The 24578-nt window shown below is 43.5% G+C and overlaps 1 protein-coding gene across 1 annotated transcript in view; it reads right to left on the reverse strand.

The window, feature by feature from the left end:
* Positions 1 to 24030, reverse strand: part of polr3a (polymerase (RNA) III (DNA directed) polypeptide A) — a 49864-nt gene extending 25834 nt beyond the window's left edge. Inside the window, exons 1-17 of the mRNA XM_056301913.1 lie at positions 23812 to 24030; positions 23296 to 23431; positions 21974 to 22111; positions 18622 to 18793; positions 18360 to 18514; positions 17975 to 18214; positions 11701 to 11863; positions 10088 to 10224; positions 9865 to 9968; positions 8345 to 8486; positions 8003 to 8143; positions 7793 to 7862; positions 7084 to 7211; positions 6837 to 6975; positions 5581 to 5745; positions 2558 to 2730; positions 640 to 751 (exon numbers count right to left, since the gene is read on the reverse strand). Coding sequence (XP_056157888.1) covers positions 640 to 751; positions 2558 to 2730; positions 5581 to 5745; positions 6837 to 6975; positions 7084 to 7211; positions 7793 to 7862; positions 8003 to 8143; positions 8345 to 8486; positions 9865 to 9968; positions 10088 to 10224; positions 11701 to 11863; positions 17975 to 18214; positions 18360 to 18514; positions 18622 to 18793; positions 21974 to 22111; positions 23296 to 23431; positions 23812 to 23855 — 2359 coding nt within the window. The 5' untranslated portion in view covers positions 23856 to 24030. The remainder of the gene's footprint in view (positions 1 to 639; positions 752 to 2557; positions 2731 to 5580; positions 5746 to 6836; positions 6976 to 7083; positions 7212 to 7792; positions 7863 to 8002; positions 8144 to 8344; positions 8487 to 9864; positions 9969 to 10087; positions 10225 to 11700; positions 11864 to 17974; positions 18215 to 18359; positions 18515 to 18621; positions 18794 to 21973; positions 22112 to 23295; positions 23432 to 23811) is intronic.
* Between the last annotated feature and the right edge of the window lie 548 nt (positions 24031 to 24578).

Here is a 24578-nt window from a genome sequence, read left to right on the forward strand (position 1 = left end):
AGTCAAGCATGAGGATCATGTTATCTACTATCGTTGCATTTCTAAAGTTACCATTCTGATATGTCTACTTGTACGTGACCCTGCCCAATTTGCTCTTCTTCTTCTTCTTCGGGATTGGTTTCCGGTTCGTATATGTATGGCTGAATTACTCCTATATTACCACTCGCCGAGCGGCGGGGATTTGAATTGAGGGCTAGGATAATTTGCATACTAACAGATTATAGAGTTTTCTAATGAGGGAGGAATAGATGTGATTTTAAGGATTTTAACAAGATAATTGAACTAATTTTGCAGAAAAAACACAGACAATCTATTATACCACACAGCATTTTATGTCCTAAAACATGACTGGAAGGGGTCTTTAAAAGGTGAATATTTTCTAAGGTGACTGGGCTACATCCACCATGGCAAAGATTATCATAATTAATGCTTTTGTGTTTGGAGGTTGTCATGGTGACCCACAGTCATTATGGATTTAATGGTACATTAAATCATGGCGAGCTTTGCAACGACTGCCCCAATTATCTACCTTTCAATTGAAAATACTTTTTTGAGAAGAGTGAAGAAGCTTTGGGGCCAACAATATAAGAGGCACCTCGCTGTTTCATTACGGCCATGTTTTCTTTTACGTCAGCTTACCTTTGGAGCCACAAAGGGCCATGATAAGAGGGCTGTTGCTCTTGTCAAGCTCTCTGAGGCAAGCGCTGCCAGCGTGGTCTCTAATGACGGACAGCTCTCTCAAGATGAGGGCCTGTCAGTACAGACATGTACGCACATGTGGGCGCAAGCACATGCACACACACACACACACACACACACACACACACACACACACACACACACACACGCACACACACACACACACATGCGCACACACAACCATTAACACAGTTGCAAAAATTTGCTATCCCTCATGAAGCAGAAAGTGAATCAAAGTTATTTATACACCGGTGATGATAAACTTACATCATCAACAATTAAGGGGAATTAAACAATACGGCGGTATTGCTGCAGCCTACATATGTAATTTCAACTCCTAACCAATCACAGCAGTATTTATTACCATTTTCAAACCTTTTTCTTTCTTTTTGGATTCCCCCCCTTTTCTCCCCAGCTGTACCAGTCCAATTACCCCACTCTTCCAAGCTGTCCCGGTCGCTGCTCCACCACCTCTGCCGATCCGGGGAGGGCTGCAGACTATCACATGCCTCCTCCAATACATGTGGAGTCGCCAGCCGCTTCTTTCCACCTGACAGTGAGGAGTTTTGTCAGGGGGATGAAGCATGTGGGGGGATCACACTATTCCTCCCCCAGTCACCCTTCCCCCCTGAACAGGTGCCCCAACTGACTAGAGCAGGCACTAGTGCAGCGACCAGGACACATACCCACATCCGGCTTCCTACCCGCAGACACGGCCAATTGTGTCTGTAGGGACGCTTGACCAAGTGGGAGGTAACACAGGGATTCAAACCGGCAATCCCCGTGTTGGTATGCAACGGAGTAGACCGATACGCTACCCGGACGCCCGTAAGAACCATTTTCAAACTTTTACTGTGTGAATCTGTGCCAATTTACTACCCACTCACCAATATATTCATCCAATATCTTGGGCTGTCACAATCGTGAAATTTTAGTTGACGATTAATAGTCCTACAAATAACTGTGATCAACGATTTGTATTTTCCTGATCATTTTATGCTACTATTATAGTATAAGACTAATCATAGTTTAACAAGACACATATACCTTATGAAGAAGAAGCACCATTTACTGGCACTGAACATTGGGAAATATAAATTCATATTTATAATCATAAATATATTTTTTTTAAATTTGTGGTTTTAGCGCCTTTGATCCCCTCCTTTTTGCTGCAACTCCGACAAATGTATATGTTTTTGTAATAATTGTGACAGGCCTAACAATGTAATGAATGGTAGCTATTGCAAATTGATTTCCAGTCAAGTTGTGTCTTTTCCCCCCATATACACAATAAACAGAAGGATGTAGTCACTGTGGGCCAGGAATTTTGATAGAAACATTAAATAAATAAATAAAAGCTAGTCAATCCTTGTTATTTATCTGAAGATTGTTGTGTTGTTATTCTACGTTAAGTATACTGAGAGCCACGAAACCGGAGTCAAATTCCAAGTGTGCAGAAACTTACATGGCCCATAAATCTGATTCTGACTCTGAAGCTGGCAAGAAGTAATAGATGACTTTTTGCTATGGCCATCTGTTGGGAAGGGCTGTAATAATTAGTAAGGTCGTACTTTTCAGTAACTTTAACCACCCAAGAAAAACTGAAAACTGTATTACATGTTTCAAAAATGTTTTTTTTTAATATTCTGAGTATGTCATCCATCCCAACATATATTAACTAGACAGACATAAGAAATCAAAGGAAGTGGAATAAAACTAAAGCTACAAGCGTAAGTAAAGGGAGCAGGCAGGTGCTGGACCTCATGACGTGTGTGACCGTTCCATTTCTGGCTGAATGTCTCATGGATGGGCATGGTGTAACGCACACATGCATGCATGTGTATTTTAACATGTTTACCTCTAGTGTCTCCTCCGCGGTGCAACCCGGCTGCTGCTGCAGCTTGCCGGTCTTCAGAGCCTCGATGTACTCGTCACACTTCCTGTAACCGTCGTCCAGCAGGTCTTGCTTGGCCTTCAGCAGCCCCTGACCCGGCGTCACATCACCGATGCCAATGGAGAAGCCCCGATTTGCTGCAAATTAAGAGTCAAAGGTCGCCCTTATCGCCAATCTTTGGAAAAATGACAAACTTTGAAAGCAATGGACATACGTATATTGCATCTTATGTAGGCGTTCATGGTGTAATTGGTTTTTAAGTTTCCTTTATTAATTCCCTTGGGGAAATTCATTTACTGCAAATTTTAAACTTCAAATCCACAACAATTTTTGCCTCAATGTAATAATGTCTAAATTTTATATATCTATATGCTTGTAAGAAAAATTTTTTCTCTTCGATCAATCCTTCTGTAACAGCATAATTTTCCCAATGACGGGCAACTGAACATAGTCCAAATCACGTTACTGCAATGCAAGCTATAGAGAGAGACCTTAGAGGCCTTTTTCATTGACTGTAAACTATTATATTCACCACGGGAATTTTCATCGCTTATTCTGGTCGGTGTCTATATCCCACCCCAGGCCTGTGTTAAAGAGGCGTTAAAAGACCTGGCTGATCAAATTACAAACACAGAGCACAAATATCCAGACTCCCTACTCATTATCCTTGGGGATTTTAACAAAGCAAACCTCACCCATGAACTGCCAAAATACAGACGGCATGTTAAATGTCCCACCCGAGACAAAAACACCGGATCATTGCTACACAATATTAAAGGACACATCGCTTTGTCCTCCGTGCAGAAACTAAAATCTGCAAAGCCTGTGCTTAAAACTGTGAGGAAATGGACCAATGAGTCAAAACTGGAGCTCCAGGCCTGCCTCAACTGCACCGATTGGAGTGTTTTTGAGACTGCATCTACAGACCTGGACGAACTTACTGCTACTGACATCTTACATCAGCTTTTGTGAGGACACGTGTGTGCCCACCAAAACTTTCTGTACCTTCAACAACAATAAGCCCTAGTTCACAGCAAAACTCAGGCAGCTTCGTCAGGCCAAAGCGGAAGCCTACAGGGGTGGACATAGGATCCGGTATAACAAAGCCAGAAATACACTCACAAAGGAGATCAGAGTGGCAAAAAGGTGCTACTCTAAATAGCTGAAAAGCAGGTTTTCTGCCAATGACCCATCATCAGTCTGGAGCGGTTTGAAAGACATTACCAACTACAGGAGGCCATCCCCCCACACTGCAGGGAACCATCAACTAACTGGCTGACGACTTAAATGGGTTTTACTGCAGGTTTGATAAGCAGACTTTCACACCCCTCACCCTCTCCGGCCACAACACACAACCAACTGCACTCCCTGCCAGCCACTCCCCCCTCCCCACCGAACCCCCACCCGCACTCAGGATCTGTGATGAGGACATGCACCAGCTCTTCTAGAGATAGAAGTCCAGGAAGAGACCAGGCCTGGATGGCGTGTCACCCTCTTGTCTGAAGTCTGTGCTGACCAGCTGGCCCCCATTTTCACAATGATCTTCAACAGATCACTGGAGCTGAGTGAAGTCCCCTCCTGCTTCAAGAGCTCCCCTATCATCCCGGTCTGCAAGAAACCCCATATCACAGAATTAAATGACTAGAGGCCCATTGCCCTAACGTCTATGGTCATGAAATCCTTCAAGAGACTGGTGTTGGCCCACCTGAAGGAAATCACAGGCCACCTGCTTCAGCTCAGCGTTCAACACCATCATCTCAGATATCCTTCACTCCAAACTCACCCGGCTCAGTGTACCAGCCCCCATCTGCCAGTGGATTAAAAACTTCCTGACAGGGAGCAGCTGGTGAGGCTGGGGAAAATCACATCCAGCACCTGGACAATCAGCACCGGCACCCCCCCCCCCCCGATGTGTGCTCTCCCCTCTACTTTTCTCCCGCTACAGAAATGACTGCACCTCAGGAGACCCGTCTGGTAATCTCCTGAAGTTTGCGGACAACACAATCATCATTGGCCTTATCTGGGATGGTGACAAGTCTGTATATAGACGGGAGGTTGAACAGCTGGCCCTCTGGTGCAGCCATAACAACCTGGAGCTTATCACGCTCAAAACTGTGGTGATGACAGTGGACTTCAGGAGGAGCCCCCCAACATTGCCCCCCCCCACCATACTCAACAGCATGGTGTCTGCAGTGAAAACCTACAGATTTCTGGGTTCCACAATCACAGACACAATCATCGAAAAGGCCCAGCAGAGGATGTACTTTCTCTGTCAGCTCAGGAAGTTCAACCTGCCTCAGCAACTGTTGGTTCAGTTCTACACTGCACGAATCCAGTCTGTCTTCTGCACATCCATCACTGTCTGGTTTGGATCGGCCACCAAACAGGACAGGGACAGACTACAACGGACAGTTAAGTCTGCAGAGAAAATCCTTGGTGCCAACCTGCCCTCCATTCAGGACTTATACACCTCAAGTGTCAGGAAACGGGCAGCCAACATCACTGCAGGCCCATCACACCCTGGTCACAACCTGTTCCAACTCCTCCCCTCTGGTAGGCGCTACAGAGCGCTGTACATCAAAACAACTAGATATAAAAAAAAGTTCTTTTCCGCGGACTGCCATTCAAAGGAAGGCTTAACATTGTAAAATAAATCCAAGAACTTTGTATATACTCTACTGTACATTGTACGTATATTGGTACGCTCTGTCATGTCCATCTACCTCAGGCATGTATGTAAGAAACCTGCTAACTTTTATTTCAGCATCTCTGATATATTCTTTGCACCATTGCTCTTTATCAACTCATATTTCGCCTGTATATAGTCAATCCTTGTGTATATATCTGAAGGTTGTTGTGTTGTTATTCTATGTTAAGTACACTGAGAGCCATGAAACCAGACTCAAATCCCACATATGTGCAAACCTACATGGCCAATAAACTTGATTCTGAAGATACATGGCGGACAAGTGCTTGAGAGAACCTACAGAGATATACGGGGGCGAGTCTTGCCAGGCGGGACATGGCATTGGCGGCCTCCAGCTGTCCCCAGTCCCTCAGCAGAATGTAGAAGATGTTTTTCTTTGAGCCGGATCCCAGGGTGCCCTTGTCCATGCTGCCACACATCAGCTCACTGTTCTGGATCACCACAACTGGGAATGAGACAGGCAGTTATGGCCAAGAATAGAGGCAAGGCTGGGCAGATTCTAACACAGCAGGAGGGTGGCTACAAATGACCTTTACTTTAATGGCTCGCCTAGATAAGGTGGGTAGGATGTTTGGAGGAGGTGAGGTGTGTCCATTGAACTTTGGAATTGTGTGGATCAGACGTCAGGGTTCCTACTCTTTTTAGGAAATCATTTTCCAGGAGTTTTGCATGGATATACATGAAAGCTGTAGCTCATGTAAGGTCATATTATTCGATATTTATTATCAATGGAAACCTCAGTGGTCTCCAAGTGAACTGTGTAACTCTTAGATGGCCACTAAACATACCACCCAAACTTCAAGCTCTGATGTGCAATCACAGCAGCTAGAAATATTTAGATAAAAATGTGATCTCAGCAAAGAAGTATGCCAAAAATATGCCATTTCAGCAGATAAAAATACAATTTTATAACCTGACTTTACAATTTTCCATGATCTCTATATTTCCAAGACATTTGATCAATTTTATCACTTTCCAGGTGTTTTCCATGATTGAAAAATTAGTCTATAAACTTTCAGGTTTTCCAGGACCCTGTGGGAACTCGTAAAAGGGTTGACCAGCAAGATCAAAATTACATCTTACTTAGAATCCACTTCACTTATTATTCTATTTGAGATGGGTTTTTTTTTAATGATTTTATTAATCCCCATGGGGAAATTCTTCTCTGCATTTAACCCATCCTAGCTGTGTAGCTAGGAGCACTGGGCAGCCACCATGCAGCGCCCAGGGACCAACTCCAGTTCATCTTGCCATGCCTAGGTCAGGGGCACAGACAGGAGTACTAACCCTAACATGCATGTCTTTTTGATAGCGGGGGAAACCGGAGTACCCGGAGAAAACCCACTGCAGACACAGGGAAAACATGCAAACTCCACACATAGGACAACCTGGGATGACCCCCAAGGTGGGACAACCCCGGGGTTTGAACCCAAGGCCTTCTTGCTGTAAGGCGACAGCGCTAACCACTGGGCTACCCTGCCGTGTTTGGGAGATAATTTCAGGGGAAAAAAAAAAAACAAGTGTGAAGGAACTCACATGAGTCGTTGTTGCAGAGGTCCTCTCCCTTGCCGGAGTATTGTTTGCCCTTGGTGCGCAGGTTGGCTTTGACTGGGCACTCTTTACTAGGCTTGAGGATGAGGCTGAAGATCTGCTTGCCTGTCCAAAGAGCCATAGGCTTCAAAACACAGATGGAAACATCATTTGTTGGTTTCAACTTGCCTTCAACACCCAACCCCACCCCTCCCCACTCTGACAGATCCACAAACTATTCAGAGCGAAGTACCTTGATAATCGCTGGGTGAGGGAGAGCAATCTTGATTTTTTCATCTTTTCCCACCAGGATGGATGCAACAATCTGACAGGCTTTAGATCTGTCAAAGAAGGTGTCCTTGAGTGTCAGCAGGTAGGCTCCTATAGAGCAGAGACGAAGCGTAAAAGAGGTAAATAGGAAATACAACAGATCAACTTAGATACAGCAGTGGTTCTCCCCCTTCAGGCACAGACATGTTATGCATTCAGTTTCACAAAACAAATGTGACTATTGTGCATTTAACATTACACCGACAAAATTTCAGAAACCATCCAGCCATCCATCCATTATCCAAACCGCTTATCCTGCTCTCAGAGTCGCGGAGATGCTGGAGCCTATCCCAGCAGTCAGAACCAAAGATTGTTAAATTGTTCTCAGGAAGAAAATAAACTTTAAAATTTCATACTTAACAATATCCAAATTCTGTGCACAAAACCATAAATAGTGTCCCCTCTTGTTGATTGTACAGATTGTTCCAAAAGAACCAAGGGAGGCATTCACAGAAAGAAACATATTACCACACACACACACACACCCCACCCCCATTATGAGCTTTTTCTCTGCACCCGGTAAAAAAAGCACCTGGGACGTCATATATATCATATCAGCAAACACAAAGAAGGAAAACAAAAAAAAAAGACTTGACTGGCAATGCTGCACCACAGTACAGCACAATCCTGACCTGTCAGAAAGTCCTGAATAGCAGCAATAAGAGGCTCGCCATTTCTTGGGGTCACAAGATTGGCTTTTGTCTGTGAAAAAAGAGAAAACTCCATGTCAAGGTGCCCTCATTTCTTCCAGACAGCACAGTTTTCCTAAGAATAGCTCCTCTGCACTGTGACTACTGAGACTGACAACAAAAGAACCATGTGTGCATGTTGAGCCTACGTACACCCATCAGGACAAGGGCCTCAGCCTTGGCCTCTTCGGTCTGAGGCAGGTGGAGGTTCATCTCGTCACCGTCAAAGTCAGCGTTGTATGGCGTGCACACACACTCGTTAAAACGGAACGTCCTGTGCGGTTTGACTCTGGCCTTTGAATTTGTGAAACACACACAAAAAAAAAAACAACAAAAAAAAAACATTGAAAAAGTACCCCCCATAAAAAGAAAAAAAAAATCACAAAAGAAAAACAATAGTACAAATACTTACACATCAAATTGAAGACAAAATTAGAACAATATGAATAAGGACTCAAATTCAAATGCAGAGTCGCCTTCAGTGCAGGAACTCACAATGTGGGCCATGATGCTGAGTTTGTGCAGGGAGGGCTGCCGGTTGAAGAGGACAATGTCTCCGTCGATCAGGTGCCTCTCTACCATGTCACCAAACTTCAGCTCCTGGGCCATCTTCTCACGGTTGCCATATTTCAAAAACCTGGCAGAAATAACCACTTTGATTTTTGGTGCCAATTTAAAAAGGGTAAAATATTTCAGGTATATATCATTGTGAATCATCTCAGTTAGGGGTGACTGCAAATAATTAATCCACAAACATCTGTCATAGTGTACCTATGCTGGTCAAGTTCATTATCAAGTTTTTACAAATTAAGCAAATTATATCTACTCTTGTGCTTTTTGTTTGTTTACCCTTGTGAATTTAGGCCAAAATTAATTTTATTCGGACAATTTTTTTTTTGTGGCTTTTTCCCCCTTTTTCTCCCCAATTGTACTTGGCCAATTACCCCACTCTTCCGAGCCGTCCCAGTCGCTGCTCCACCCCCTCTGTTGATCCGGGGAGGGCTGCAGACTCCTCCGATACATGTGGAGTCGCCAGACGCTTCTTTTCATCTGACAGTGAGGAGTTTTGCCAGGGGGACATAGCGTGTGGGAGGATCACGCTATTCACCCCAGTTCCCCCTTCCCCCTGAACAGGCGCCCTGACCTACCAGAAGAGGCGCTTGTGCAGCAACCAGGAGACATGCCCACATCCAGCTTACCACCCGCAGACACAGCCAATTGTGTCTGTAGGGATGCCCAACCAAGCCATAGGTAACACGGGGATTCGAACCGCCAATCCCCATGTTGGTAGGCAACGGAATAGACCGCTATGCTACTCGGATGCCCCCGGACTTAAATGTTTCTTGACAAGCCTATGGCTGCCGACTCATCTGATAAGGGTTCATTATTTCAGGTTAATCATTTTCTAGCAACATTACAGCTTTTAAATCTGTATTAATTTGGGTCATTTATCTTTGATTTTGATATACTATATTAATCTCCATGGGGAAATTCCTCTCTGCATTTAACCTATCCTAGCTGTGTAGCTAGGAGCAGTGGGCAGCCGCCATGCAGCGCCTGGGGATCAACTCCAGTTCTTCTTTCCATTGCCTTGCTCAGGGGCACAGATAGGAATATTTAAACCCTAACATGCATGTCTTTTTGAAGGTAGGAAAAACCGCAGCACCCGGAGAAAACCCACCGCAGACATGGGGAGAACATGCAAACGGCACAGACGACGACCTGGGATGACCCCCAAGGTTGGACAGCCCCAGGGTTCGAACCCAGAACCTTCTTGCTGTGAGGCGACAGCGCTAACCACTGGGCTACCATGCCACCCAACATCTTCACATCTTTAGTTTGCAACGATACACATCATATGATTTGGCCAAAAAAAAAGATTTAATAAGGCCACCAAGTTTTCATAATAAAATAAAATTTAAAAAATGTTATTTTTAATGAAATAAAAAGTTTTAAAAAGGCCTTTTGCAAAAGTAGACCGTCTTAAAGCAATGTCTTTTGCAATTTAACCTCACCTTTTCATCTGTGAGTGGCGATACTTAATGAAGTTGGCTCCGGGATGTACATCAGGGCCGTTACGGACCAGCTTCCTCATAAGTTCCAGATTGGCTTTGTTCACCTGCGAGACAGCTTGGATTTTAGTTTTACGTGGCTGCAACGAACGTGAGTATTTATTTAGTATTTATTTATTTGCTGTCACCACTGTGATGCATCTTGGCCACGGAAAAAGAGGATTACCTTCTCTGGGTATGTCAGGATTTTGGCCACGTGCACTGGGACGGCCACCTCGTCAATCCTCAGGTTTGGGTCAGGAGAGATGACAGTTCTGCCGGAGAAATCCACTCTCTTGCCAGAGAGATTTCCACGGAATCTCCCTGATGGATACCACAGTAAATACACGAGAAAGGTTCAGTCAGTTATGTCATATTAATGCTCAATGTTTTGTCTTTGAGCTGCGAAGCCAAAAGAAGAAACTCATTTTGTGCTTGTGGATGTAAAAATTAACAAGGACACCTCATGTCATAGATGCAAAGCACAACCCCCCCCCCCTTTTTGTTCCTTTTCTCTCCCCAATTGTACTTGGTCGACTCCCCCGCTATTCCAAGCCATCCTGGTCACTGCTCGACCCCCTCTGCCGATCCGAGGAGGGCTGCAGACTACCACATGCCCCCTCTGACACATGTGGAGTTGCCAGCTGATTATTTTCACCTGACAGTGAGGAGTTTCGCCAGGAGGATGTAGCGCGTGGGAGGATCACACTATTCCCCCCAGTTACCCCTCTCCTCTCAACAGGTGCCCCGACCGACCAGAGGAGGCGCTAGTGCAGCGACCAGGACACATACCCACATCCGGCTTCCCTCCCGCAGACACGACCAGCTGTGTCTGTAGTGACGCCTGACCAAGCCGGAGGTAACACAGGGATTCGAACTGGGATCCCTGTGTTGGTTGGCAATTGAATAGACCGCTACACTACCCAGACGCCCCACGGAGCACAATTCCTTTTACAAAAACATGTTTTCTTAAAAAAAAGTTGCAGATTTTGAGAGCTTTTCACTGGATTCCATACCTGTTGTCTAATATGTGCACATGCACACACACTCCTAAAAAAAAATCCTCAACAGTGGTTGTATGACTTTGTTGTTAACAGAACGATAAAGGATCATTGGTCTTATTGGTAATTGGAGGTAGGCCTTGTATTGACTGCACAGTTTCAACTGAGTAGCTAAAGTTACATATTATTGACATAATATCCTGCCTGGCTGCTGAATATTGCCATTGTAAAATAGACGCTTTTGCCCCAGTTCAACAGAGCTGTGGTTTTAGCTCACCAATAACAAAAACAAAAAATCACTGACACATCAGAGATACTTCAAAACTTTTATCACAAGATTGATTTGTGTGATCACGGTACAGGTGATAGGTCTTACTTGCATCTCTGTCAATAGTGTTGCTGTGAAATCCTACCTGAATGGAACCACATTGACAACACCGAGTGTTAGAATATGAGGGGGAGACTAAGAGAGAATAGTGGTGGGGGTGCAGAAAAATATATTTTGCCAATTTTCTTACCAGTGAGGATTATGTTTAATTTTCTAAAAAAAAAAAAATGTCAACATCTTACAGAAGCATATATTTTTAGATGCACACACTCGCAACTTTTTTGGAGGGATTGTAACCCCCCCCCCCCCACCACCACCACCACCACCAACCCATCCATGAATCTGCGCAGATGCTACAGCTAAACATGTCGGTTTGTGATTTAGTGAGACAGAAGCCAGTCTCATGAGGTGCTTCGCATCTACAAATAGCCCAAATGCTGTTTTGGGGATTTTTTTGGATGAAGAATATACCTTGCTTTCCCTTGAGTCTCTGGACAAAGCCTCGGGTCCATTTCTTAGGGGCCATGTTCAGTGGGATGCCGGAGAGCTCACTGTTGATGTAGAGGGCGCACTGTAGCTGGAGGAAGTCCCAGTCCTCCATGATCATCTGAGTCTTGGCTCCAGTCATACGATGCTGGTTGGATAAGATGAGGGTTTTGTCAATAAATAGGTAAAAAAACTATGATGTGACCACTCACCATAATGAGTAAAACACAATTTCTCTTGGGACATATGGTGACAGATTATGATAATAGATGTGAACTCTTGTCATCCATATGTCAAACCTCATTTTGATGTCCCAAAATTTAATCCCAATCACACTAGTTTAGTAAACACAAATTCTAAATAGTACTTAAAAAAACACGCACTTCCAGGGCAGGGTTTGCTGGGCAGGAGGGGTGTGAGTGGCTCGGGCCTCGTAAGTCTGTATGACGCATAGTATACCCCCACTACCCGCCGACATGAGCGCACAATAAGCACTGGAACTACGGGATGGGCAGGTCAGCATGAGTGGATGGTCGGCCGGGAGGGCCCCCTGCCCAGGTGGCTCGCTCTGTCCTCAGGGCTTGGTGGTGTTCTTCCTTCTGCGTTCCGACAGAATTGTTGACTTATAACACAAGGTGTCTAATTCCAATTAATATTTCATCTATTGGTAGCTCTAAAGTCTTGCCTTTTACTGATCACTCCAACAAGACGATTAAATTTGGTTTCATAAATATCAGATCACTGTACACTAAAGCCTTACAAATAAATGATCTGATGCTTGAACATAGTTTTGATATGACTGGGCTATGTGAAACATGGCTGAAACCAAATGTTTTCCTTCCCTTAAATGAAGCTTCCCCACCTGACTACACTTTTGCCCATGTAACTCAGGCAAATAAACAAGGTGGGGGGGGGTCGCCTTAATATTTAAGTCTACTTTCAATTTAACTTCTTAACTTGAATCTAGAGTCTCCAACGTAGAGGATAATCTTAGGGTGCTGGCATCATGGAGGGAGAATCAGGGAACGCAGGCACACAAGCACCTCTACTTTCAGCAACATTGTTATTCATGTTGGCACCAATAATGCTAGCATCAAGCCAGCCTAGTCAGGACGTTTGAGCTGGCAAGAAAGATGTGTTGGCATTGATTAACTGTCTCTGGTCCCTTACCCGTGAGAGGTAATGATGAGATGTACAGTAGGTTCATCTCAATGAACCGCTGGCTGGCTCGTTAGTGAAATGAGCAGGGATTCGGTTTTGTTGATAGCTGGCCTTCTATCGAGGGCCACCCTTACCTGCTGAAAGCAGATGGCATCCACCCTACTGGGACAGCGCCATTCTTTTTCTAGCAATATAGATAGCTGTCTGGGCGTCTGGGTAGAGTAGCGGTCTATTCCGCTGCGTACCAACACGGGGGATCACCGGTTCGAATCCCCCAATTGGCTGTGTCTGTGGGTGGGAAGTCAAATATGGGTATGTGTCCTGGTTGCTGCACTAGCACCTCCTCTGGTCAGTCGGTGCACCCGGGGAAGGGGAAGGGAATAGCATGATCCTCCCACACGCTACGTCCCCCTGGCGAAACTCCTCACTGTCAGGTGAAAAGAAGCAGCTGGTGACTCCACATGTATCAGAGGAGGCATGTGGTAGTCTGCAGCCCTCCCCAGATCGGCAGAGGGGATGGAGCAGCGACCAGACGGGCTCAGAGGAGTTGGGTAATTGGCGGCCAAGTACAATTAGGGAGGAAAGAAAGGGAGGGAAAATGTAAAAAAAAAATATATATATAGCATTGTTGTTTTTTCCAAACCGTCAGTGGTGTTATAAGCGCTCAACTAATGAGGAGCAGAATATCAATACAGTTGCAGGAAAAACGTTTTAATACATATCAGTACTGACCTGTTTTGTGCGTCACGCACTTTTTTTTTTGCAGATTAGCAGCTGATGAGTGCGCAACGCACGAAACAGGCCTGTACTGCTATGTATTAAAACTTTTTTTCCTGCATCTGTATTGAGATAGATAGATAGATAGATAGATAGTTAGATAGATAGATAGATAGATAGATAGATAGATAGATAGATAGATAGATAGATAGATAGATAGATAGATAGATAGATAGATAGATAGATAGATAGATAGATAGATAGATAGATAGATAGATAGATAGATAGATAGATAGATAGATAGATAGATAGATAGATAGATAGATAGATACATTAAGTTTGATACTAGGGACTTCAGCTGGTTGCTGGGGATTAGACAGCCTGTTAGGTTTAAACCTAGTCCAGATGTGGAGTCAACTAGTTTAGTTAATATGTTTAGTCAGGGAATTTCTCATAGTGTAGATTATCAGACTAACAGCTTGGTCTGTAACATTGAAACCGTCTCCCTTCCCTGATTTATTGCTCTCAAGCTCTCCTCTCCTACAGGTGGGGATACCTGCAGTCAGTTGAGACTGAAGAAGTAACTTAGATGTGTTATTAAACTTTTCTCTCTCAATAAACGTTGTGTCCAGATGAACCCTGTGACTCCTCTTCAAAATTTCTACCTACCACTGGTGGTGGTGAAATGTGCAACAAAGCACCTAATGAGAACCAAACATCTAACATTATCAAAAGTGTGACCACACTTTGTTCAAAGTGTAGGTCTTAACTTCTAAACTTGAATCTAAATTCAAATCTTTTGAGGCTCTTATTCTAAGTCTATCTTCCTCAGCCACGAGGAGACTCTGCTTAGTCCACATTGTGATACTCTACCGACCTCCTGGCCCTTAGTCACTGTTTCTTGAAGAATTTGGAGAATTTATCTCAGATCTTGTTACTTATTCTGATGAGATTCTAATTCTTGATGATTATTCATCTGAATAAGCCTGGTGATCCTCTAAGTAAAGCCTTTCCGATGCTTGTTGATACTTTTGGGTTCAGTCAGTTTGTTCAAGCGTCGACTCGTTTTAGTGGCAACACCCTTGATTTGGTTTTATCTCAAGGGATAGCTGTTTCGGATCCGACTGTCCTGCCAATCCCATCTGCTGTATCAGATCATTTTCTCATTAAATTTGAAGCATCATTGGCCTCTCTTCTTAATGTCAGCACAGATGTAATTGCCACACGCCATATTGGCCCATCCAATGTAGCTGCATTTGGCCAGCAGCTGCCTGAAGTCTTGGCTCCTTTCACTGTAGAGACTGACTCGGTTGAAAATGTCACTAGTGACTTAAATGTGGCCCTCTCTAGTCTCCTCGATTCAGTTGCACCTCTCACTACCAGAGCTAGGTGACTTAAGATGCCTACACCCCGGTTTAACGATGAGTGGGCCTGCAGTGGGCCTGCAGGAGACTGGAACGTAAATGGCAAAAATCAAAATTGGAAGTTTTTCACCATCTTGGCATTAGTGTTTATTGAAAAAAGTGTGCTTTATCTGCTGAGAAAGCAGCATATCTCTCTCGGTTAATCAATATTAATAAACATAATCCCAAATTTCTTGGTGACACTGTAGCTAAATTTACTAAAAAGCAGCCATTTATAAGCTAGTCACCATTTGTGGCCCGAGTTTCTAGACTTTTTCTGCAATAAGGTTGAAGAGATCATAAACAAAATGAGCTATTCAACTCCAGCTACTTGTACAGATCGTCTTACCAAATTCATATCTATACAACGAGTCACTGATAGTCCCTGTTATTACAGCTTTTGAGACTCTCTCTCGATACTTTGACTAAGCTCGTGTCAGCTTCTGAACCAACTACTTACCTACTTGACCCTTTACAAGCAAAACTTTTTAAAGACCTCTGGCCTTTCCTGGGACCTACAATGCTACAATACAAGATATTGTTAATTTATCACTTACTACTGGCACTGTTCCCAGCAGTTTTAAGACAGCTGTAGTCAAATCTTTACTTAAGAAATGGCACCTCGATCCAGGTTCTCTTGACTATTGACCAGTCTCTAATCTTCCAATCTTTTCTAAAATACTAGAGAGAGTTGTGTATCAACAACTTTCTATTCATATAGAAGAAAACCATCTATATGAACTTTTTCAATTGGCTTTCAGGGCTGGTCACTCCACTGATCTTTTACTTGCTATGAACTCTGATTCCACCTCTGTACTTCCACTGCTGGACCTCAGTTCAGCCTTTGACACCATTGATCACTGTATACCATTAGACAGAATAAATTGAAATTTTGGAGTCTCTGGCTTAGTGCTCTCTTGGCTTAAGTCTTACTTATCTGGAAGAGCACAGTGTGTCTGCTATAATAATATCACATCGAATTTCTCTGATGTTAAATGTGGTGTATCTCAGGGCTTGGATCTTGGCCCTCTCTATTTCTCTCTTTATATTTCATCTCTTGGCCAAACTATATGCAGTCATAGAATAAATGCCCATTGCTATGCGGCTGATACTCAGCAGTATGTGCCTATATGGGCTGATAATCTTACTTAAATTACTAATTTAGAGGCCTGTTTGGCTGCTGTGAAAAATCAGATGTCACTACATTTCCTGCTTTTAAATTCGAATAAAACTAAGAGGCTGGTCATTGGCCCTGCTAGACACAGAAACCAATTTGATCAAGTAACAATAACAATTGACAACTCTGTGATTTCACAAAGTGTGGCAGCCAAAAATCTTGGTGTTATATTTGATCCCAGCCTTTCCTTTGATAAGCATGTTAAAGAAATCGCCAAGACTACCTTTTTTCACTTACGTAACATAACTAAAATTCGATCTTTCCTGTTCATGTGAGAATCTAATAGATGCATTTGTTTCATCCAGACTTGGTTACTGTAATGTTCTGTTTTCAGGTCTGCCACATGCTAGTACTGAAAGTCTTCAGATGGTTCAACATGCTGCACCTAGCATCCTAACTAAAACTACACAATCTGACCACATTACACCTATTCTTGTCTCCCTTCATTGGCTTTCTATCCATGTTAGATCAGGCTTCAAGGTGCTTCTGCTGACTTGTAAAATCCTAAATAGGCTTGCCCCATCATACCTCCCTAATCTCCTTAAACTGTATATTCCATCTCCAGCTCTCCGCTCTCAAAATACATGGCTCCTGTGTGTACCCAAAGTTCAAAAGAAGTCAGCTGGTGGCAGGGCCTTTTCCTAACAGGCCCCGTTCTTATGGAATAACCTACCTGCTGACATCAAACCATCACAGTCTGTTGACTCCTTTAAATCCAAACTTAAAACTCATCTTTTTGCCTTAACCTACAATTAGTTGCCTTTAAATTGAGTACCTTACGAACTGTACTGCATGGCGGGTTGGTTTCTGTCTCAATTAATTCACCAAGCACTGTTCTGCCTATAAGATTATCACATATAGATTACTGACTATTGCAATTGTTCTCTTCTCTCACGTCTTTTCTTTCTCTCTCTGAATTATGTCTTCTCCTTTCCCTTCTCCTGTGTATATGAATGTTGTGATGCGAGTCTCCCCCATGTGTATGTTTAGTCTGCCCAACTGTTAGGTCTCCATAGTGATGGTGGTCACCTCCTGAACACTATTTGGTATCCTCCTCATCACATTCTTTATATATCTTATAAATCAATATAATTTTGTTATCTTGTTTCAATGTTTTTCCTTCTCTCTCGCCGATGTGTGATTAATGTCTTTTCTTGTCTCTTCTCGCGTGTAAGTGAATGATGTGATGTAGGTCTGCTCTGTGTGCATGTGTAGTCTGTCCTCCTGCCAGGTCTACATGGTGATGGTGGTCATGTGGCTCAGGTCCTAGGCTGTTCTGGTGGCATCTGGACAATGCTTGGCATCCTCCTCACCTTGCTCTTCATATATCTTATATAATTCCATTATAATTCTGTTATCCTCCTTTAATGTTGTATTCCGTATATTGTGTTCTATTCTGTACACACAACATCCATTGCACGTCTTTCCGTCTTGGGAGAGAGAGCCCTCCTCTGTTGCTCTCCCTGAGATTTCTTCCCAGATTTTTTCCCTGTTAAAAGTTTTTTTTTAGGGAGTTGTTCCCTATCTGATGCGCAGGTCTAAGGACAGGATGTTGTATTGCTGTAAAGCCCCTTGAGACAAAATTTGTAATTTGTGATACTGGGCTTTACAAATAAATTGACTTGACTTGAATTAATAAAGACTGCCTTTGCAGATGGAGAACCTGAACTCCACTTGTAGATTAACTCTGTCTAGGACATATTGGCATACAAATTCCCTCTGTATGCCAAGCGTGCTGACGGCACAGGTAAAAAAATAACCTCATTGTGTTTTCACCAAGTTTTCTCACTAAGAAACCCACCTTCTTGATGACGTCATTGAGGAAAATTATCTCAGTGAGCTTCATGGTGAGGTCGTCCTCGTTGGTGCCCGACTTGAGGTCGCTGACCACGGAGGGCCGTATGCACAGCGGGGGCACTAGCAGACGGGTGAGGATGAGGTCGGCAGGCTTCCCGGCCTCCGGGTTCATCAGCAGCAAGGGGATGTCCTCAGCGGGGATCCTCTTGAACATGTTGAGGACTATCAGAGGGTTCAGGTTCTCCTGGAGATGGATTGGGAGGGAACTGTCATACTGTCATCAGGAGGACAGCGGGTATTTCATCAAGAGTCAGAACTTGTGGTGTTGGATGGCAGAGCTAACAAAAACCCATACTCTGTAAAATACAAAGGAGGAGCAAATAGTTCACCTGTGCCCTGGTGAGCAAAGACTCCACTTCTTTGTTGTGCTCTATGGCGATGTCAAAGGACTGGAGAAATTCTGACACGATAGGATCCACCACCTTCTTGGTCGTCTTATACTTCTCGTGGATGATCTTTAGCAGGCCACACTTTTTCACAGGTCCTACAAGTCAAAGGATAAAATGACTCAGCAGTTCAACTTTCACACTGGGGAATACTGCCAGCGGCAGTAGGCAAATACCAGATATACGAATGTTATACGAGTGTTACCACTAAAAGCTGAGCAATTTAGACAGATTGTCCTTTTGCGGCATTTGTCAGAGATCTTCTTCTTCAAGCCTCGCTTCTGGAGATAGGCCAGGTTGGGCCTTTTCAAGTAATCAATGAACTGGAGTTTCTCCTCTTTTGTCAGCATTATATGGGAGCAGGTCTTGCAGATCATCTACGGAAGGAAAACCACCAATGTTGAAATAGGGGTAACTGATGGGGTTATCAATTCTGAAATTATAACTCATGAGACTTCATCACACACTGTCATTAATGCATATACAAAGAATTTAGTATGTCTAGGCACTGACATACATTTCCTTTACACGTGTATGGCCTTCTGTTGACCAATAAATGTGACTATAACGTACATCTGTACATCCTGAATATATTTTGTGAGCCCCAGAGTTTTCATATGCTTATGTTTGTTATAATGTAATGTAAATGTATGTAAATGTGTCGGCAGCTTTTCGGTTGATTCAGCATGTTGAATCGGTAGAGCCCGTCGGTGAGAGAGATCACTCTGATTGGCTGTTCAGCTTAGTAAATCAGTGCAAAGATAGTGAATCAGGGCCGTCGGCTGTAGTCTTTGCGGTGTGTTCAAGTGCTACTTTTTGGCCCAGATGGCAGGCGACGTGAGGCGATGCAATAGTCAGCCTTCATCGCCGTTAGTCGGTTTTATGTGTCTGGGCCCTAAGTGACCTCTTCAGTCTAAACTGACTGCAGGTATCTCCACCACTTATAAACAATACAGCTGCATAACGACCGAACCAACGACCAGTTTCATATGCAAATATGGGCGTGACCATTAAATAGAGTTTCAATGGCAATGTGTACTATTCACAGAGGATTTGGAAATGTTTGCAATCACAGCATTGTAAGATTGTGACAGATGTACTCTCAGCCCCCCCCCCCCCCCCCAATTCAGGGATGATAGACTGAAATTGCAATTGGTGATGGGGGACATTTGATTGTTGATGTTAACCATAAACCAACACATAATGATCATTACTTCAGGTTTGACTCTCATCATCCACTGGAGCACAAACTAGGAGTCATCAGGACGTTGTACCACCAAGCTGACAACATCCCGGGTGGGGATCCCGTGACTTGTACATTGCCGTGACTTGTACATTGGGGAAACTAAACAAGACGCTGGCCAAGAGCATGGCACAACACAAGAGAGCTAACATATCAGGCCAAGACTCTGCAGTCTACACCCATCTACAGGCCAGTGGCCACTCTTTCAGGGATGAGGATGTGCACATCCTTGATAAGGAGGAATGCTGGTTTCAACGGGGAGTCAGAGGCCATCTATGTTAAGAGGGAACGACCATCCCTGAACAGAGGGGGGGGGGGGCTCAGACACACCAAACCGACGTCAGAAAACTAGCGGCGACGAAGGCCGACTGTTGAGTCGCCTCAAGTCGCCTGCGTCTGGGCCAAAAAGTAGCAATTGAACACACCGCAAAGACTGCAGCCAACAGCCAACTAGCATGTACGTTCTGCGCCTGCATGAGAGGAAAAATTCTTGAAATGTTCAGGTGAGATGAAGACGAAAAATGAGACGAGCCTTCTGTGTGTGGCCTCTTGACTTCATCGTTTGCTTGCATTCGTAACTTCTGTTTCTCTTCTCGTGCACTGATTCACTAAGCTGAACAGCCAATCAGAGTGAGCGCAATTACCGACGGGCTCCGCCGCCAATTCAACATGCTGAATCGGCCGAAAAGCTGCCGACAGGGGTCTGACTAGTGCCAACGGTGCGGGACACACTGCAAAAACTAGGGCCACAGACGGCTCACCAGCGGCCCGACATTGGCTGACGGCCAACCGTTGGCCTGGTGTGTCATGGCCTTAGAGGTACATCGGTCGCCATCTTACAATGCTGTGATTGCAACCACTCCCAAATCCTCTGTGAATAGTACACATGGCCATTGAAAACTCTAGTTAATGGTCACACCCATATTTGCATATGAAACTGGTTGTTGGTTTTGGTTGTTATGCCACTGTATTGTTTATAAGGGGTGGGGATACCTGCAGTAAGTTTAGACTGAAGAGGTCACTTAGATGAGTGACGAAACGTATCTGTCAATAAACGTTGTATCCAGATGAACTGATTCAACCTTCTTTGAATTTCTTCATTATAAACTGGTGTCGGAGTTAAAAAAAATAGATCAAGAGTAAACTTGACCAAAAACCAAATACATTTTAACCAGTTCAATCTTTTTTTCTAATACTCTTTATCCCTAAAAATTAGTTGTTTTTCTGAGCCTCCCCTCACAGAGCTATCCGAGTGTAAGGTCAGACATAGTTCAGTGTCCCTGGAACTTGAAAGGATTTGTTGTTCTTCCCAAGTACATGCTGTCCAATTTTCAGAACAACTAACAAATAGTGATGATGAGATTAATATGAACATGTGTGGTACACATTGAAGCAGAGGAGTGGAATGACGACACTGTATGAACGGGTAACTAAAGTCACTCTACTTTACTGATCTTGCAATGGCTGTGAAAACCATCTGTAACTATAATCCTGTTCACTTCAGACACTGTCAGTTCAGAAAATGTTCTCAAGTCTCTCGACAAACCCCCTAACAGGAGGCACCCGTTTATCCATCAAGTAATGATAAACCACAGCTGACAGCTGTGTCAGCACAATAAAAAAAAAAAAGATGGTGGTCTAATGTGCCACTAGCTTAGCTGGTCTACATTGAAACACTTACTACAATGGAGATGTCTCAGCTCTGAAAGCCATGAGTCTAATGCAAGTCTAAAACTTGTGACCCTAGATTAGAGGTTATACTCCATCCACTAATGAAAATCATACTATAAGATATATACTTCCTGCTTTTGGAACATAACAACCCTCTGGCTTCCCCCATTATCTTAAATGAGAAAGGAAGGGGAGAGAGCAGTGGGGGAGTGTGTGGAGTGCTTTATGTCACTTAACAACTAATTGTCCAGTGTGGTTATAATGTACACTACACAAACAACATCTACAGCTATAAAAAAAAAAAATTATGTTGTCCCTCTCCTTCATAACCAAACTGTGTGAAATTAAAGGATTTAGCACCTCATTGAGGAATGACAACCATATATTGCTGCAGCATGTATGAAGCCAAGGGCACCTAATAAGGGTTGTTGCTGGAATTGGGACCTCACCCGGGTTTAACGGTTGGAGGATAGTCTCTTGTCTCTCCTGTCAGAGCAACACCCCGCTACTACCTTTTCTCACAGTGTGAGAATACTACTGCTAAGGATAGCGTGGATTAGGGGCATGCACCCTCTAACTTTTTACTTCCTACCCACATACATTAAAACATAGCAGTTTTTCATAGCAATTTCAATGAACTTGCCTGCAGAATTCCAATGATGGCTTTGAAGTAGCCAACATGGAAACATGGCAGCTCCAGGTCCAAGTAGCCATAATGTCCCAAACAATCTGCCAGATTCTTGCCACATGTCTCGCATGGCCGATCTTTCTCACTGGTGCCCTGTAGGAAACGTAAGCACAATCCTCAATTCCAGAGATTGGTTCAAGATCACTATAGCTACTTGTCGTTTTATAACTCTGATAACAACTAATTGGGATGCCAAAACTGTATTTCAAATTTAATTTTATTGTGATTCTTTACAACACAAGGTCATAGTGAGTAAAGTAAAAATGTTTTACGGGTCACCTAAACATGAGAAATGCATAAGTAATGCAAAAGAGTGTGCAGGACTAATATTATAAAGAAACAATGGTACATCAGGTTTCACATATTGATGTATCATGATTGGGAAAACAAAAAGTGCAATAGTAGGAAGATGAGTAAGAAAACTGCGAAGTAATTCTGGTCTGTCAATAAAATCATAGTAATCGGGTACTAATCACATGATACTAGGGCTGGGCAATAATTCAATATTATCATTTACAGTATGTTAGTGGCATTGTATCAGGATGAAATTTGGATGCCATATTGTGACACACAACTTTGTTCTCTAAATCAAAGATAATGAGAATCAATTGCCTAAAAACTCACAAAATGTAATAAGAAATATTATTGTTATTATTTGAAAACTTGGCTTCGATTTGATACTGTACTTTACATTACAAAATAGCTCAATGTGATGAGCCTCAGCTGGATTCTTAAACATGGTACTTCTTTTGCTGTGTTTGTCTATGTCTGTCTTGCACTGTTTGGCAAAGCCGCAGCACTTGTTTCATTTTCAACATGTGCCTGCACATTGTTTTTAATGACAATAAATTGAATTGAATTGAATTCCACCCTGTGATGGCCTGATGGCCTGTCCAGGGTGTCTCCCCGCCTGCCGCCCAATGACTGCTGGGATAGGCTCCAGCATCCCCGCGACCCTGAGAGCAGGATAAGCGGTTCGGATAATGGAGGGATGGATGAACTGAATTCTTCATAGGTAAGCAGATATTTTCATGCATGTTGATATAATGTAAAAAATCCCTGTGATTATCATGCTAAAATAGCTTAAACATCGCCCTGTAATATGTAACGCCCCATCCTTCATTGCACCGCTTTGCACAAAGCAAAGACATTTTCAATGCATCTCATAAAAAGTCCAGAGATTTGATACAAGAGGAAAGGTGTGCTTGAAGACACATGCCCATGCCAGTGTCTCAGTGTACCACAGTGCATATAACCACAGTGTACCCGTGTCGTACCATCCGATGGTCCAGTACTCCATAGGGCAAAGGAGAGTGCTTAGTGTCCTGGCTGTACAGATTCTTACTGACCACCTGAATGTGTGCCTGCTGGCGCATCTGCTCGGCAGATTTCATCCCAAAGCATATGTGACTTCTGTGGACAGAAATTTATAAGAAAGAGAGAGAGAGAGAGAGAGAGAGAGAGAGAGAGAGAGAGAGAGAGAGAGAGAGAGAGAGGGTCAGCAGTGTATATATGTGCAGTACATCCACGGAACAAAGTCCCATCTGCCTCTTCGACCCAACCAGGGGGGAAACAACCCCGGTGCTCTTAGTGAGATAGGTCTGTACGGGTTACTGACCTGTAAGCACTTTATCAATCGGTTATGACAGGAAATCTCCCTTCTCACCTTAAATTTCTCTCCCTCCCCCCTAATGTAACGGTGGAGAGCCAAACGTGTAAGCTTAAATCTAACTTAATTATTTCTGGAAACTGGCTAACCGGTAGCCGGCTAACCGGCATGGACTATCACTCACATTTTTTTGGCCACGTCTGTTTCTCTGAACTGCTCTTTCACCATCGTGGCCGCTGTGTCGATCAAACGCTGACCGGGAGACCAAAATTATAAGGACGTTCTTATTTTTTCAAAAATATTCTTCTTTTTTTTTGCCGTGTATCTTGTACACTAGAAGTCACTCGGCTTCATAACGCTGTCAGTGTGTTTTCACATCGCAGAAGTAGACGCAGGGCGCAATGTGTTGATAACGTGTGAACCGTACAGACAACGACTCAAACACTGAGAGCGGCCAGAGGAGCAGCGGGACCGGTGGGAGCACACGAGTGCTGCCCTCTAGCGGACAACATTAGCGCTCTTTCCAGTATATGTCAAGTCAAGTCGATTGTATAGCCCGATATCACAAAATAGACAAATTTGCCTCAAGGGGCTTTGACCTTTATTTACTTTAGTTATCTAGTTAATTATTCTGAGTTACCTTCTTTTTACCTGTGCCTTTCACTTGATGCATCGCATTTAAATGTGCGAAATGCGCTATGTAAATAAAGGTTGAGTGGTTGATTAATTAACTGACTGATTGATTGATTTATTTATTGATTATATGATAGAACAAAACTCGAGCGTGCATGTGTGTGTGTGTGTGTGTGCGCGCGCGCGCCCACCTTTGTTTTCACACACAAAGGCTACGTGTTATTATCTGTAGCTTTAGTATGGAACACAGTGGATTTGGGGTTTATTTGCAAATGATTTCCTCGTTTCGTTTATATAGTTTAGTTTATGTCTATGGAC

The sequence above is a fragment of the Lampris incognitus genome, unplaced genomic scaffold (assembly GCF_029633865.1).
Source record: "Lampris incognitus isolate fLamInc1 unplaced genomic scaffold, fLamInc1.hap2 scaffold_217, whole genome shotgun sequence".
Lineage (NCBI taxonomy): Eukaryota > Metazoa > Chordata > Actinopteri > Lampriformes > Lampridae > Lampris > Lampris incognitus.